The following is a 17,226-nucleotide window of genomic DNA, read 5'->3' on the forward strand; positions in this document are numbered from 1 at the left end:
GTGACAATCGCAGTTGCAGTAAAGTAACTTTATCACCTTAAATAAAAGCGGTGGGATGAGGAGCTGATAAAGAGAGACAATGAAACTGAGCAAAATTCAAAGAGAATTGATTCTTTGAGGAAGTAGAGAGGCATGTGTAATGGTAGCACAATGGAGGAAAAGCTGCCGAACTACAAACAATACACATTTTCCCTTACTTCAAAACTTCTGGAATTATTTTTTTTTTTTTAAAAAAAGGAAATAGGAACACGAAGGCTGCATTTGCACAATACACTAGGATACCACTTTAAACAGTCATGGCTTCCCACAAAGAATTCTGGGAGCTCTAGTTTGTAATGGGCGCTGAGAACTGTTAGGAGACGATTTTTCCCCTCACTAAGCAACAGTTCTGAGAGTTCCCTGGGAAGAGGGACTGATGGTTAAAACATTCTGGGAACTGTAGTTCTGAAAAAGAAATAGGGGTCTCCTAACAATTCTCAGCACCCTTAACAAACTACCACTCCCAGAATTCTTGTGGGACTGTGGTATCACAGCGTTTTACATGTAAGGTGTGTATGTGGTCAGAAGCAGCCGCAAGGAGAGTATAATTATAATATATACCATATTTTTCGCTCCATAAGACGCACTTTTTTCTTCCTAAAAAGTAAGGGGAAATGTCTGTGCGTCTTATGTAGCGAATGTGTGGTGCCTGGAGTCGATTTGGCCAGGGGTGAAAAGCCGATCGTGCTTTTTTTTTTTTTTTTTTTTGGAAAGAGGGAAGGGGGTTGAAACAAAGCCACTGAGCAGCTGAACGGCAAGGGATCAGGAGGGAGATAAGGGACTCTAGACATAAAGGAGGCTGCCTGGGAGGGGGGAGGTAAAAGCACATGGATCCTCAGGATTTTTGCATTGGAGCACCCCAAATTCACCATCAGATCACATAGCATGTCCATGGCTACAGCCTGCACCCAAAAAATCATGCACCCACTGTTGCCTTGGGCCACAATGGCGCAAAAATGTGGTTACAAAGCACGGATCCACATGAATTCTCAGGATTTTTGCATTGGGCTACCCCAAACTCACCGTCAAATCACATGTCTGTGGCCACAGCATGAACCACAAAAATCATACATCCACTGTTAAGTTCAGAATATTTTTTTTCTTGTTTTTCTCCTCTAAAAACTAGGTGCGCCTTATGGAGCGAAAAATACGGCAATTAAGATCCTCATCGGAGACTGCTCTGAGTGCCCTGAAGTGAACAGAAGAGGCAAAGAGGAAGACTCTTTTTGGTAGAACACCCATGGCTTTTCTGTGGGGGCTTTTTAGTTAAGGAAAGGGTGAGTAAGGGGGAAAACATGATAGATGTGCATAACATTACACATAGTGTGGCGAAAGTGGATACGGAGAAGTTTTGCCTCCCTCTCTCATAGTACTAGAATTTGGGGCCATCCAATGTCGTCCCAGGAAGACTGTCCAATGTGGCCCTCAGGCTGAAAGAAGATTCAGCCTGCCTCCCTGCTTTAAGGAATGGAAAATAAAATTAAACAGGTTGAACAATACAAACTTACTTCTTCACACAATGCATAATTAATATATTCAGTTCTCTGCCATGAGACATGATTATGCCACTTTCTTAGAGGCCTTTAATAGGCATTAAGCCAATTCATGGAGGGTGTCTAACAATATGGATGACACGAGCAGTAATAGCTATAGGCTTCCTCCAGATGTGGAGGAAACATGCCACACTGAATTCAATTTGAGGGGACTGTTGGAAGGGCAGCAACAGAGATCATTCCATGTGTGCCTTAAGGGTTAAATCTGTGGTCAGCAAGTCCAAGAGGGGGATGGGGGAAGGTGTTGCCTAGCAACCATAGCAGCATGATTCTTGCGGAGGTAACTCGTACTCTGATTGGCTGTGTAGTTCCAAGGCAGCTTTCCCGTGTTAATGTAGTTGTATGTCTCCCTGTCCTGCACAGGGTCTGAACTAAGAAACACAAAACATTTCTGTTCCTTTTTCCTCAGTTTACACCATGTTTTTGTTCGGTTTGCTCAATAAGGTATTATCAGGGCTTTGGACTCTGTATTCATATGTTATTTCAGTGACTTTTCCAGCAGGAAAACCAATAGCAGGAGAAGGCTTTTGCCATCCTGTCTTGCTCGCAGACTTCCCAGAGGCATCTGGCTGGCTAACATAGGAGATGCAGGGCTCATGCTCTTATACTGCACTGCAATACTAACTCTAATGTAGATTTTCACACATTAGTCTAAGAAACATTATCCTTGCAAGACACAATTCAATAAAATGTGAAGCAAACATGTAATATATATATTTATTTTAAGTACCTTACATCCTCAGAACTTCCAGATAACACTTGCATCCACAGGTGTTTAAACCTGAGCAAGATGCATCCTGGCCTTATTTACAGCACACAAACACATAGACACACAGGTTTACATCCAGTTTTATATTTAGCCTCTTCATAAATCTGAAGCAACCTAAAGCACCAGCATAATTCAGGACTGCCAAGACAGACACTGCTCTTTAATTAAGTGGGTGATGTTCTGTTTAAAACCAGAAGACATCCTTGGGCTATAAGTGAAGATTAAGTGTCCATTCTCGCAAAAGAAGATCCAACTGTTATCAATGTTTAAAGGCTTTAAATCATGAAAAATAAACGATCTAATGGCCTGTATTCAATAGCAAGTAGAAAGTCAGGACACAGGCTGATTTGGATTAACACATTTTCAGTTATAACAAGTAATTTTACAGAGGATTAGTATCTTGATGGGCTGATCAATACGTGGCTCTGCTGCTATTACAGATGAAGAGAAAATTACCCCGCTGGTAATAAAGTGTGTGTGTGTTGGTTCTCCTTCATTTGCAGAGGCCATTACTGTAATGGTCCTTGCGTTAACAGCTGGGGCAATTTGAACCGGCGTCGGTGTGATGAATTTTAAAGCAGAGAACATTTGCCACGCTCTCCATCTTACGTTTCACACACACCCCTCCCCGAATCTGTGCACCGCTTCCAATGTATAGGTAATGCATTACATCAAACACACACCATTTCTCAATAAGCTGTCACATTAATAGCATTTGGAGGCCAATAATGCCCCATCGGGGCCCTTCCCACAGGAAAATTTTCATTGACAAGAGCATCTCTGCAAAATACTTCCCTGGACGAAAAATCGTAATGTGGGAGAAATTTATGCTCGGAATGATAGGGAAGAAAGGGAGTCCCAAAGAAGACTGGGGAAGTTACATAAGGCGATGTGAAGCTGTTTGCTCTCCTGGTTGAGGGCTGTCTACTCCAGCCTTCCCCAACATGGTGCCCTGCAGATGTTGGACTACAACTCCCATCAACCATGTCTAGTGGCCATACTGACTGGGGCTGATGGGAGTTGGAGTCCAACAGCTTCTGGAGAAGAAGGCTGACCTATTTCTGGGTCACAGGCAGAGATTTTTCCTCGTTTGGTTTGTTTTTTTAACTGGAGACGCTTAGATGGAGTTTGGAACTTTCTGCATTCAAAGTGTGTGCTGTGTCATCAAACTATTCTGAGGCATAGAATCATAGAGTTGTAGAATTGGAAATGACCACAAGGGTCATCTAGTCCAACCCCCTGCGATGCAGGAATCTTTTTGCTCAGTCTGGGGCTCAAACCTATAACCGTGAGACTAAGAGTCTCATGCTGTACTGACTGAGCTATCCAGCATGTCTAAAAAAAAAAAGTCTGGTTGCTGGCTGAAGGTTGTAAGAGATACTACATGTGCGTGCAAAGGTATTACACCACAGACTGAAACCATCTTGCCGCCGGTAAGCAACCTGGCTGCTGAATTCTGCAGCAGCTGAAGTTTCTAAATAGTCTTCAGAGGCAGCGCCACATATGTTTTGTAGTAATCTAACCTTGTGTTTGGGACGCGGGTGGCGCTGTGGGTTAAACCACAGAGCCTAGGACTGGCCGATCAGAAGGTTAGTGGTTCGCATCCCCGTGACAGGGTGAGCTCCCGTTGCTCAGTCCCAGCTCCTGCAAGTGCAAGTAGATAAATAGATACCGCTCCGGCGGGAAGGTAAACGGCGTTTCCATGCACTACTCTGGTTTGTCAGAAGCGGCTTAGTCATGCTGGCCCCATGACCCGGAAGCTGTACACCAGCTACCTCAGCCAATAAAGCGAGATGAGCGCCGCAACCCCAGAGTCGGTCACGACTAGACCTAATGGTCAGGGGTCCCTTTACCTAACCTAGAGTTTAGCAGAGCATAGGCAACAGAAGTTAGGCTACCCCAGTCCAGATAGCGTTGCAACTGGGACATCAGTCAAAGCCTATGGAAGGTACTCTGTGCTACCATAGTGAAATCACTCTTTGATCCTGTAAGGCTGCAATCAAGTGAATTATTATAGGGAATGAATTCCAATTAAATCAGTGGGACATTTCCAAGTAAACAGCAGAGTAAAATCAAGGTCTGAGTGTCTGACTAGGAGTTGGCAAACTCAAGTTTAAATCCCTGTTTGGCGATGAAGCTCACCCAGTGATCCTGGGCCAGTAAATATCTCACTCTCTAGCCTATCTCAAAAAGTTATTGTAAAGATAAAAACACAGGGGGGCAGGAGCAAGAATCATGTATAACATCCTAGGTACTATGGACAAAGAGCAGAATATAAATATAAGAGCCAAACAAATACAAAGGATTTGTTGCAACAAGGTTGCAAGACTATGCATGTTTATCTAAACCAACTGCATTTATTTGTTTTAGCAATATTTTATTATGATATTATGCTTAATTTGTTTTAATTATTGCAACTGTACTTTGTTGCATACTCCCTTGGGCTCCTTTTGGGACGAAGGATGGAACAAAAGTATAATAAATAATCATACCAATAGTTTTGAGGCTTATTTCCAAGTAAATATAAATAAAACCAGGCCACATCTTTCGAGAATCTCTGGGAATACAGCTCCCCCCCAGCTGGGAATACACAGCAGCAACAGTGGAAGAATTTCAAGGATGGGACAGCAGATAAAGGCCAAGGAATCCATAACTGAACATATTTAGACTGACACATGCTGTGAAAAATAATAATAGTTAGAGCTCCCCATTTGAAATCCTATGAAAAGTTAAATAATATAACAACATGAATAGAAATCACTAATGCAGTTGTTATTTAAAAGATTAATACATCAATTAAAATGTAATTTGAAGTTAATAAGAATATGAATCGCAGTAATATAATAACTGGATGAACGCACTGATCATTGAGCGTGGGAAACCACTCTAAATAAATTGTATAAATCTTGAATTTATTTGATATTAATTGGTATTTGTATAATTGGGGTAATATTGGGTAAATATTTATTTTTTTAAAAGATCAGGCTACAAAGTTGCAATCCTGAACCCAAAGTTAAGCCCCACTGAAATCAGTACATACATGCTGATCCAGGAGTAAGGTAAGTGGTCCATTGCACACTTACCTGAGAACAAGTGGGGCTTGCTTAAAAATAAGCATGTATTGAAATCTGTGGGCCTTCTTTCCAAATGAACTATGCAGAAGCTTGTACCGTTGTGCGATGTACATTACAGTGGGGAGCAACTCGGAACCGGTGTGGCGTGGTGGTCAGGCTGTCAGATTAGTATCTAGGAGACTGGGGTTCAAGTCACCACGCACCAGTTAACCTCGGGCCACTTTGAGCCTAACCTACCTCACAGGGTTGTTGTGAGGATAAAAGGGGTGGGGTGGGGGAAGAAGAGTACCATGTGCGCTGCCTCGATCTCCTTGGAGGAAAAGTGTGGGGTATAAATGTACAAATGCAAATGCAATGAGCAGATAAACAGCACTTGGCCGTGAGAAAAGAGGGGATGCAATTGTCCAATGTTAAGTATTTCCACCTGCACAGAGCTAGCTGTGAATTACCTTGACATCCTTCTCTCTTTCCCCTGCTCCTCTCCGCTTCATGCCGCGCTCCTGCCGGGGCTGCGCACTTTGCCTCGCATGCAAAAGGCCCGCCCTGGCGAAGAAAAGCCTCCTTCCTTCCGGACCAAAAAAATAGCAATAGCATGCTGGGCTTGGCAGGAGGAACCACAACTCCCACAATGCACGAGGAAAGTTCCGCTAGCGGTAAACTGAGCGGGGAAGGGGAATATTTAGGAAGTGCACGCCTTCAGTAGTTCTCAGCTGCTTCAGGTTCGCCAGGGAATTCTCCCCCTTAGAACTACGACTCCCGGCAGGCTCTGCGGGGGGTGCGGCGGGAAAAGGCGTCCGCGCGGAAGCCCGCCCCTTTTCTTTCTTTCCCCGCCTTCCCTTGAACGAGAACGGAAGTGACTCTGGAGGGATAGCAACGGAGGCGGTTGCTAACGAGGGATGCGGAGAGGGCGGAGGTGGACCGGAGGAGGAGGACTGGGCAGCTGTGAGTTGCTGGATTGGGGCCTCCGGGGGAGGGGAGGGGAGGGGAGGGGAGGGGAAGTATGTCTAGGAAATGGGTGGTTTTGTAGGGGGTTTGGCTCTGAGGTGGCAAGGGGAGATTTTTATGCAAATTTAAACTGCAATGTATGTAAATGTATGCATATTTAGGCTGGGATTTGATATGGTGTTTGTTTTTATTTTTTTATTTTTTTAAAAAAGGAATTGGCTTGCATTTTAATGATGTTTTTGCTTTTGATGTTTTAATTAGATACTGCACATCTTAAAATCGAAATAAATTAGTGGGTGTAAATGGCTTCTTATTTAACTCATTTGAAAAGTTGTTGAATTGTTTGTTACCCTCCACATCCCTACCGTCAAGCCATTCTAATGTTGTATATTAAGTTAAGAAAATAAAAGGTTACCAGTAAAAGTGAAGGATGTATTTGTTGCTCATTGTTACTAATTAATATAACAATGTTACAATGCTTTTAAAGAAGGGAAATCCTCCCAAGGTAGCATACGATTAAAATGCAACACTGTAAGGAATGAGAATAAAAGAACTGAAAGCTAACTTTTATTTATTTAGCTTCTTTTACCCTACACTTCAGCAAAAAAACAAAACACAAAAACTCCCCGAATGACTTGCATATAATCATTTAAAACAAGACAGTTTAAAAAGTTTTATTGTCTAGCTCTGTAAAGCGCTTGGGGGTTTCTTGCAACTAAGCAGTTCAGTACAGTGGTACCTCAGGTTAAGTACTTAATTTGTTCTGGAGGTCCAATCTTAACCTGAAACTGTTCTTAACCTGAAGCACCACTTTAGCTAATGGGGCCTCCTGCTGCTGCCGCACCGCTGGAGCCCGATTTCTGTTCTCATCCTGAAGCAAAGTTCTGAAGGAGCGTCTCCACCCCCATCGTTCTACCCGGACACTGAGGTCCAGTGCCAAGGGCCTTCTGGCGGTTCCCTCACTGCGAGAAGCCAAGTTACAGGGAACCAGGCAGAGGGCCTTCTCGGTAGTGGCGCCCGCCCTGTGGAACACCCTCCCACCAGATGTCAAAGAGAACAACAACTACCAGACTTTTAGAAGACATCTGAAGGCAGCCCTGTTTAGGGAAGCTTTTAATGTTTGATGTACTACAGTATTTTAATATATATTTTTGGAAGCCGCCCAGAGTGGCTGGGGAAGCCCAGCCAGATGGGCGGGGTATAAATAATAAGTTATTATTATTATTATTATTAACCTGAAGCACTATTTCTGGGTTAGCGGAGTCTGTAACCTGAAGCATATGTAACCTGAAGCGCATGTAACTTGAGGTACCACCGTATATAACTTTTGTTCAACAAAATGAAATAAATGATAGAAAAGGAAAAAATGTGAGGAGGGAGGAGGAAATGAGCAAACTCCGGCATGTTTCTTAAAGTGAAATAGTGGGGGAGGGGGAGGTTTCTCTAGTGAACAGGCATCAGTAAAAATAAACATCTAGACCACTACCACCATATAGTTCATAATTAGAGCAAAAGCAATCAGGAGAACAAAACCAGGCACAATTGAGTGTTCTGAACTTTCATAGGAATATAGAGCCATTGGTCCATCTAGCTCAATATTATCTACACTGACTGGCAGCAGTTCCAGAGGGTTTTAGGCAAGAGTCTCTTTCTATCAATGTGGGGTAGTGGTAAGAGTGTAAGACTAGGACCTGGGAGACCAGGGATCAAATCCATGCTCAGCCATGAAGCTCATCGGGTGACCTTGGGCTGGTCACAATCTCTAGGCCTAACTTACCTCACAGGGTTGTCATGGGAATTAAATAAGGAGGTGGGGAACTATGTACACCACCTTGAAGTCTTTGGAGAGAAAGGTGGGATATAAATGCAATAAATAAATAGTAAATAAAATAAATATCTGGAGATTCAAGGGATTGAATTTGGACCTTCTACATACAAGGCAAATGCTCTGCTACTCAGCTACAGCATTTTTCTTATTATCTGACATGTTCTAAGATATATATCCTGACCCCATGCTGCAATTTTTTTTAACTCTCCTTGTTGTCGCACAAACATACCACGCAGCTAAAATATCTAACTCAAGTATTTAAACTGTGATTTTGGTTGTTTTAAAGCTTTGTGTCTCTTGTTTTATTATTGTATTTTTGCTGTGCTAAAATTGGCAGTACGAAAACCTAAATAGGCTCCAGGTAGTATATAAATGTTTCAGATAAACACATGTGGGTGTGAAGCCTAAAGAAAGCAATGTGAATAAACAGCAGTTTAATTAAAACAACAGAATACAGTGTAAAGTGTTTGCCTGGCACTAAAAAAATTGCAAGGTAGGTACCAGGTGAGCTTACTGCAAAGGAGATAGGGCAGGAAAGTTGAAAATGCCCTCTCTCTGTTTGCAAATTGCCACCTGCCTTGTCTCTGAAACCAGCAAAGAGTACTGATACAGTTCTATCCTTATGTTATATAAAATTAGGGTCACCCCACTGACAAAAATTGTGCCATGTGAATCTGTGCATGTTTGCTCAGAAGTAATTCTAACTGATTTCAGTGGGACTTAAACCCAAGTAGGTTTGCAGCCACAATGAATTGTATGAAGGTTGCCATGTAATCCAATATGTGTTTTCTCAGAAGCTAGTCCTCCAATCAGTGGGGCAGACTTTCAAGTAGACGACTCTAGAATCTCACCCTTGATCTATTCAAATTGTGGCTTTCTGGAACCTATTCTGCATTGTGCAGTTTCCCAGTACTGTATGTCTACACATAAGAAAAGCCCTGCAGGATCAGACCAAAGACCTGCCTGCTCCAGCATTCTTTTCTCACAGTGGCTAGCCAAATGTGCAGGACATGGGCACCATAGCACTCTCATGCTCGTATAACCAGCAGATTAGGTCCAAACTTATTGAAGCACAATATTGGCTTGTCTTGTGTGCTAAAACTACAAGCCCTTTGATTCATGTAGCACTGTTGATATATTTTTTTTACAAAATCAATTATACTCTACATGGGCATGTGTATCTGGAATTAAGAGCTACAAAATCTACATTAAAAAAATTAAACTATATGAATGAATATGATTACCGTATTTTTCGCTCTATAAGACGCACCAGACCACAAGACGCACCTAGTTTTTGGAGGAGGAAAACAAGAAAAAGAATATTCTGAATCTCAGAAGCCAGAACAGCAAGAGGGATCGCTGCGCAGTGAAAGCAGCAATTCCTCTTCCTGTTCTGGCTTCTGGGATAGCTGTGCAGCCTGCATTCGCTCCATAAGACGCACACACATTTCCCCTTGCTTTTTAGGAGGGAAAAAGTGAGTCTTATAGAGCAAAAAATATGGTATATGCCAAACAGCTTTTAAAATAGAACTTTATGATGCCCCTGGTGTTGTGGTTTCTGTGTGGTGAAAGAGTTCTGCCAGAATCTGTCATTACTTTTCACTCTCATTTAATCTCACGTAATTTACAGTGTCCGGTGCTTGTGCAAATTTATGTTACAGAGAGAATCTTTCTTTGGGTTTTGTCATCCACAGCTCAGTCATGTCTGCTGCAGCTGATGAAACATCAGAGGATCTACCGGTGAGAGACATAGGTCTAAATCTCATAGGGCTACAAGGTTTGTTCCACTTCTTACATGTTTTAATCAGCTGGCTCCTTTGAAAGGAAAAAAGTATCCAGAGGGTCAAGGAAACTGAAAAGATGGTCTGGACTGAGCACTCCTGGAGAGCATACCTAGGCTTCCATGCCTGGGGCTGCTAGTTGTAATACAGAACATCTTCAGGTTGTGGAAGCCTGGCAATAGAGTCTGGAACACATGTATTCACAGCATTAGTAGTAATAGTAACAACTATCTGGGCTCTTCCCACTCCCTGAGGTTCCTCCTGCCAACCACCATCCCCACCAGGTCTGCCTGGATTTGCTCTACACTGGGGGCTGAACTGGGAACAGCTCCCTGCATTCAAAAGAAGTTCCCCTGAACACGTACAGAGCTCTTAACCCCCACTGGGTAAAGAGCAGCCAGCAACAGGTCAGCAAGGCAAGTGAAGTGGACCAGGGAACTGGCAGACTCTCTCACTAATTTTGGCTGATGTCCTTCAATCCCTACCTTTAGAACCTCGCTAAACATTATGGTGATAGTCTAGTGCAAATACACTATAAAGAAAAATCATTTTATACCATTTTGTGTTCATTTGTTATTAAGGGCATTCACAACAATCAAAACTTGTAATAGAGGCTGTTCTGTAGAATAGGTGCTATCGCAGAATAGGCCTGTTGATGTATAGCCATGCGAATGAACTTCAGAAGACTGTGGCACAGTGAACCAGTCTTGCTCCAGTTTCAGGACCAGCCTTAAATGCATCTCCACATAGAGTGCATTACAATAGTCTTGTCTCTGTGGTTACCAATGCATGCATGGTTCATTGTGGCCAAGTTATCCCTGTCCAGGAACAGTTGTAGCTGGCATACCAGCCAAAGGTGGTCATAGGTGCCCCTTGCCGCTGCGGTGACCTGGGCCCATTGTGCCAGTGATAGATCAAGGAGCATCACCATGCTACATACCGGTAACTTGTTCGTTCAGAGAGAGCCCAGCCCCATCTGGAACAGGGAAATTGCCTGCGTCCCTTGCCCATGGGGCCTTCAATTTAAAAGGATTCAGCAAGTTTATTGACCCTCATCTAGTCCACTACTACATTCAGGTCACACACAGTCATTCTTGACTCCTCCTCAAACAGAGGAATAGAGCTGTGTGTTGTCACTATACTGATGGCCTCATGCCCCAAACCTTTTAATGACTGTCTTTTGCCAGTTACACTCTAGTCATCTTACGATCACCCAGGACTCCACAGAAAACATGAAGCAATTTATGTTCCAACAGCAACTGAGAAAATGGTGGTAGGGCCCATATTCAGCAAGTTTCTGGTATGCGTAATCATATATATGTGTGTGTGTGTGTGTGTGTGTGTGTGTGTGTGTGTGGTCGTGGTCCCTTGGACATCTCTCTGTTGCAGAGCCATCAATGGTCCTAAATGTCAAGGCTCGACATGGGATTTCGCGAATCAGCCGAGAGGAGCTAGAAGACCGATACTTTCACTTGCACGAGGAGAACCTCTTGCTTAAGCAACATGCACATAAGCAAGAAGATAAAATTAAAAGGTCAGACCTTCTTTCTCTTCTTATAAAGCAAAAGTTTGGGGAACTTTGCCTCTCAGTGGAATGGTAAAAGATAAGTCTGGGTTAGGTAAGCTGTTTACATACTTTCAGCTATTATTATTATTATTATTTAATACGTTTATACACTCCTCAATACTAAGAAAATGTGTAAGTGGTTCATATAATAACAATATTTTTTATACACACACACAAATACACACAAACTCAGCCATTTATGTGGGATGCAGCACCCTCTCTGCAACTTAACTCGTCTTTAACCTGTTTTCTCCACTGTTACAATTGGCTTTGATGCTCATTCTTATCGTAAACAGATTTTTCTTTGTTTCTGCTACACATTTGAGAACAGCCTTGGGTTTTAACTACTCTCCTGCTTGCCGTAGCCTACTAGGAATTTCCTCCCATGAAATGAGTGGGCTTCCACAGGAGGGAAGGATCACTCAGTCTCTCTTCTATCAACCTACTGTACAGTAGCTCAAGATCACTCCTAAGCATCCAGCATAAGAACCAAGAGGGCTGGCTGCAGAGAGAAGGAGCATTACTTTCCTCCATCACCAACCTGTTGTTTTTCTATGCTAAACAAACTGCTGGCAAATCTCCAGGGTGTCTAGTGTGGAGATATGGTGAGGAGAAGTTGCACAATCCCTGCCTTTGCTGCCAGCTCGCTGGGCTGGGCGTGCAGGAGACAAAGCCCCATACTGAATATACAACATCGAAATTGAGTGAGTAGGCAGCTGTGGCTTCAGCCTTCCACTGCCAGTCCACTACAGTTCTGTGCTGGATGCACAGGAGGTTAACCACCTTGCTGTTCACTTGGAATAGACACCAGGCAGGCTGCTGGAGGAAGCAGGCCACACTGATTCACTTTCTTGCTTTTTACTCCTAAGAGGATCTAGCCTAGGTGGAACTGAGCATTCCATCCACCTTGTACCAGCCCCTCCATGAGTAAAAAGTAGATGATGAGGAAAGAACCAAACAAAACACAAGCTAATAACTTTTGGGGGCTATTTTACAAGGCTGCTTTAGATAATAGCTTACAGGCGAGGAAGTTATTCTGTGACATCTCAAAGCTATTAACTTCCTCCGCATGTATACGTTTGTTCTTTCAAATAAGATTGTCAGTATACTGTACTGAAATAAAGGAAAGCATTTCAAACAAATGAAGTGCGTCTCTATTTTCAGTCTCCCGTCTGGATCTCTTAAAATGAAAAAAAGCCTTCCTATAAAGTAGATACGGCTCTTGAAGATGTGCGACCAATTTTGTAAAATCTTGAACTTCTCTCTTCCATCAAAGCCACCTTTTCTTTCTTTGTATGCCAAGTCCTTCCCCGAACCCCCCCCACGCCACCCCACCCCCACCCCACGCCAACCCTCTGCAACCCTATTCATTGCTGGAAGTGTTTTCTGCTCTTGTATGTTACATCACCCCCATGTGCCCTCTCTGTCTTTTGTTCTGGCTTCCCCATGTTTATCAAAACTAAGAGAAATCAAAGGTACAACTCTTGAGATGCCAAAAGCAAAATTTGTATCCTTTTAAAGCTAGATGAAAACCATACCTCCTGCATCCAATTATATCCCACGGCTAACTGTTAAACCTCTCTTAAGCACGCTGGTATTATTTGCTAAGCGTAAGATGTAGCAAGGCGACATGAGCTATTAAAGGCCTGCCTTTGAGCCTGCCCACCTACTTGTTTTTAGAACTGAAATTCGGGGGGGGGGGCGGTCCTCCACTTTTGCACTCAAACTGGAAGCACTACATCAATGGAATGTGTTACATATTGTAAGCATGCGTTGGATAGCTTAATATCATATGGGACTGAAGCTTTTATACGTGGCCCCACCACATCCCCAATCTGTAACTATACTTAACAGCATGCAGAGTTCCTCAGGAAGGTCATGCGTTCCAAATTTGAGCAGCATATGGAGTAAATATGCGTCCCTCCCTTTTACTAAACTTTAAATGATAAGCCTTAGGAAACTGTTATTTGTCAGTGCTATAAAGCAGATTGCTATCCAGTGGTTTCAATTATCTTCAAAGAGTTCTTCACAGGCAGTAATAGTTATATCAAAACCTGAAATTTATTATTCAGGTTCTGCACTGAAGTCTTCACAGTGATTATGTTCCTTTCAACAGAATGTTTTTTATGCTTAATTCCCCCCGCCGCCACCACCACCTTTTTCATCTTATATAAGTTGTATTTTTTTTCTCTCTCTCTCTCTCTCTCCCCCCCCCATTCTCCCCCCCCCCCCCACAGAATGGCCACCAAGTTAATTCGGCTTGTTAACGACAAGAAAAAAGCTGAGCAGGTCGGTGGCGGCCCCAAGCGGCTGGGTCATGACGTGGAGATGGAGGAAGTGATTGAGCAGCTGCAGGAGAAAGTTCGGGAACTGGAGAAGCAAAACGAAGCTGTCCGCAACAGGCTCATTTCAACCAAGCAGCAGCTCCAGCTTCACGGCCCGCGGCACACGCCCTACAGTTATGTCCAGGCGCGCATTAACACAGGTCTCAAAAAAGCGGTGGAGGGTGTTGGCGTCCAGGAGCGCGCAAAGAAAGGTACATGAGCAAGCTGTCCCCTTTTAAACCCTGACACGTTCAAATTATTTGAGAAACAGTGATGATCAGACCCTTGGGCCGAGGAACATCTGTCCCAGAAGCCAGTTGAAGCAGGTGAGATAAGACAGAGGGAGGACTGTCATCTGCCTGATACTGCCATCTTCTGAGGCCCTTCTTCATGTGACTATGAGATCTAGAAGGTGGCAACACAAGAACAGGCCTATTCTGTGGTGGCTCCCTGTTCATAGAATGCTCTCCCCAGGAAGGCTCACCTGGCTCCTTCATTACATATCTTTAGGCACCAGGCGAAAACATTCCTCTTCTCCCAGGCCTTTGGCTAATTATGCCATCTATGGCCTTTTAAGCTGGACGGTATTGTTTTGTTCATTATTATGTGGTGTGTTTTTGTGGTTTTATACTGTAAACCACCCAGTGATCTTCAGATGAAGGGCAGTATATAAATTTAAAAAACAAAGTGACTTTTGATACAATACAAAAAAATAAATAAATCAGTATAAAGCTAGAACAAAATAAAAGCTAAAAACATTGATAGACATAAAAAGAAGCCTAACAGATCTCACCCACTAAGAGAGGACAAGTATCAGACTATGCCCGGAAGCCCAGGGTTTGGATACCCACTCAGTCAGGAAGCTTAATGGCTGACTGTTGTGGGAATAAAATGGGCAACAGAGAACCATTGAGCTCTATGGAGGAAAAAGTGGTGTATAAATGTAATAAGTAGATAAATGAACAGATGAGTTCATTCAAAAGCTTGGCTGAAAATGAATGTTTTTGCCTGGTGCCTAAAATCAGCCAGTGGTGGCACCAGGTGTTTCCCCCTGGGGAGAGCATTCCATAGTTGATTAACCAATTGAGTGAATTTACATAAGTCAGCATGTGGCTAGAATAAAAACTTCTGAATCAGAAGACATGGCTTGTTTCCAGACAGCACACTCATTTATCATAGCAGGCATCCTCTTAAGAGAGGAATACTCTGTGAATACTCTGTTGTGTGGGAAAGATTAGGAATGTCAACTTAAAGATGGTCCTTGGCATCTATGCTTTGTAACATTAAACCTTGGCCATGATTAATTGGAGCAAGCCCTAAATCAAAAGGGTTTGTGTTTGTTAGCTTTTGTCTTTTAAATATTTCAGTCCACAGAGGGACAACACTGGCTGGAGCTGATGAGAATTGGTGCCCAGCAATATCTGGAGGGCCACAGATTCTCCATCCTTGAGAATAAAAGCTTGAAATTTCATAGGTCAAATAGTATCCAGACATAAAGTGCTCAATTTTAAGGTGGAGTTGGCTTCAGCACACTTATTTGCAGCTGCTCCTAAAATCCTCAAAATCTTTATGGGTTTTATCCAACAAAGTTTATTCAGGGTAGTCCCACTGAAATTAATGATCCTATGTTACTTGTTTCCATTAACTTTGGTGTGTCTGCTCTGAATAGGACTTGCATCGGATGCCACCATATATATTTACCTCCTTCTCATCTATCAGCCCATGAAATAAATAAAAGTAGGTTCTTGTAAAAGCTGGACCCTTGAAAGCAAATTAAAATTATCTTGGCTATCACCCTTAATGCAATTCATTTGCATAATTTACTTTGTTGCTCTGATATTTATTTATTTTTGGCACACAGTTATAGATAGCAGTGCCTAATAGTTACAGCTAGGTTTGCTGCTATATCCCTGCTTCCATGTGCTAGGAAATTTCTTATTATTTTTATCACATGAGTTCTAGCCTCTTGGCATGCATTGGGCAGACTGTTTGCCGTCTCTCATCTTTTGAATTTAATTCCTTTTCCTCCCTGTTTGGAGCAGTAACGAAGCCTTTGCCCAATGCATGCCAAGTATTTGTAAATGGAGGAAACATAGCATTCGAACATCACCGTCAAGCACTGGATAGGCTAATACAACTGCTTTAATGCGAATTAAAATCTCCATGAGCTTCCAGAACTTGGTTGGAATCAAATGTAGTAACCCCATTTTCCTGCAAGCCCTTCAGAATCTGTTCCCTGCTAAAACTGTGGCCTAAAACAGCAGTGACTTCTAACTGTAATGAGGAATGTATGCTGTTATGTTTAGAATTTAGACAAACAGGCTGGGATCCAAAAAGCTACTTGCTGCCAAAGGCATGAGTGTACACAGTGGGTTTTGTTTTACTTTTTCTCCTTTGAATAGCAGCTGCCCTCCATGCCATATTGCCATAATGTTTGTGAAACACCCCTCAACTTCAAAAGAGGATTGTCAAGTAACATTGCAAGGTTGTCATTTTAGAGGAAACAGCTCCAAAACTCCAAAACTCTAGTGGGTATGCTGTGAATGATTCTCACTGGCCTTTGCCACCATTTTTAATAAGCCTATTTATTTATTTAACACAGCATATATGCCACTTAATTGTAAATAAATAAATTGTAAATAAAACCTTGAAGCAGTTTACAAAGGCTATAACATATACATTAAAACTGCCAATAAAAAGGTTAAAAACAAGTTTAAAAAAAACCAAAATATGAATGAAGTCAAATCTTAAAAAGGTCCATATTAAAATTGTTGTGCTGAAATGAATGGACTTGACTAATTTAGGTCCATCAATTTCAGTGGGTTTCATCTGGTTAGTACTTAGTTGAGTACAGCCTTCAAATTAAAATACATGTTGACATCTAAATACCCATTACGTTTAGCAGTATAGCAGTTGCTCTGTATGTAGAAGGTCTTGGGTCCAGTCCCTGGCATAAAGGAAAGCTGGACTTGAAAAGGTCCATTCCTGATGCCTTGGTTAATTGCTACTGATGGTCAGAGAGGAAAATACTAGTCTAGAGAGACCAAAGGCCTGACTTAGTTCAGCTTCAAAGGGGAGCCATAGTCCAGCAATAGAGTTCTGCATGCAGAAGGTCACAGATTTGCCTTTGATTCTTTGGCATCTCAAGCTAGAAAGGATATGGAGGGGCAGGGCTGGAAAAATACTTTTGTGTAATGCCGTGTAGAGCTGCTGCCATTCAACTGACAATTTTGTCTAGATGGAAGAATGGTCAGACCAGATATATTGCAACCCCAAATGAAGTCACTAGTTTCTGGGCCTTCTCCATAAAACAGCGGTAGCAAACCTATGGTCCTCCAAATGTTGT

At 42.6% G+C, this 17,226-nt stretch overlaps 2 protein-coding genes across 12 annotated transcripts in view; one reads left to right on the forward strand and one right to left on the reverse strand.

Annotated features, from left to right (window-relative positions):
- Positions 1–6,040, reverse strand: part of FTO (FTO alpha-ketoglutarate dependent dioxygenase) — a 257,029-nt gene extending 250,989 nt beyond the window's left edge. For 5 of the 11 annotated variants that reach the window (XM_081870225.1, XM_081870233.1, XM_081870232.1 and 2 more), the window contains exon 1: positions 5,885–6,035. In XM_081870225.1, the coding sequence (XP_081726351.1) occupies positions 5,885–5,926 (42 nt within the window). In that variant the 5' untranslated portion in view covers positions 5,927–6,035. Of the gene's footprint in view, positions 1–5,884 lie in introns of all 11 variants that reach the window. The other 6 variants (XM_081870230.1, XM_081870228.1, XM_081870229.1 and 3 more) reach the window with 5 other exon arrangements.
- A 231-nt stretch (positions 6,041–6,271) lies between these two features.
- RPGRIP1L (RPGRIP1 like) overlaps positions 6,272–17,226 on the forward strand; it is a 74,724-nt gene continuing 63,769 nt past the window's right edge. Inside the window, exons 1-4 of the mRNA XM_081870338.1 lie at positions 6,272–6,377; positions 9,903–9,985; positions 11,379–11,523; positions 13,794–14,092. Of these exons, the coding sequence (XP_081726464.1) occupies positions 9,910–9,985; positions 11,379–11,523; positions 13,794–14,092 (520 nt within the window). The 5' untranslated portion in view covers positions 6,272–6,377; positions 9,903–9,909. The remainder of the gene's footprint in view (positions 6,378–9,902; positions 9,986–11,378; positions 11,524–13,793; positions 14,093–17,226) is intronic.

Source organism: Podarcis erhardii, assembly GCF_964252035.2.
Source record: "Podarcis erhardii genome assembly, chromosome: 7".
In the NCBI taxonomy this organism is placed as follows: domain Eukaryota; kingdom Metazoa; phylum Chordata; class Lepidosauria; order Squamata; family Lacertidae; genus Podarcis; species Podarcis erhardii.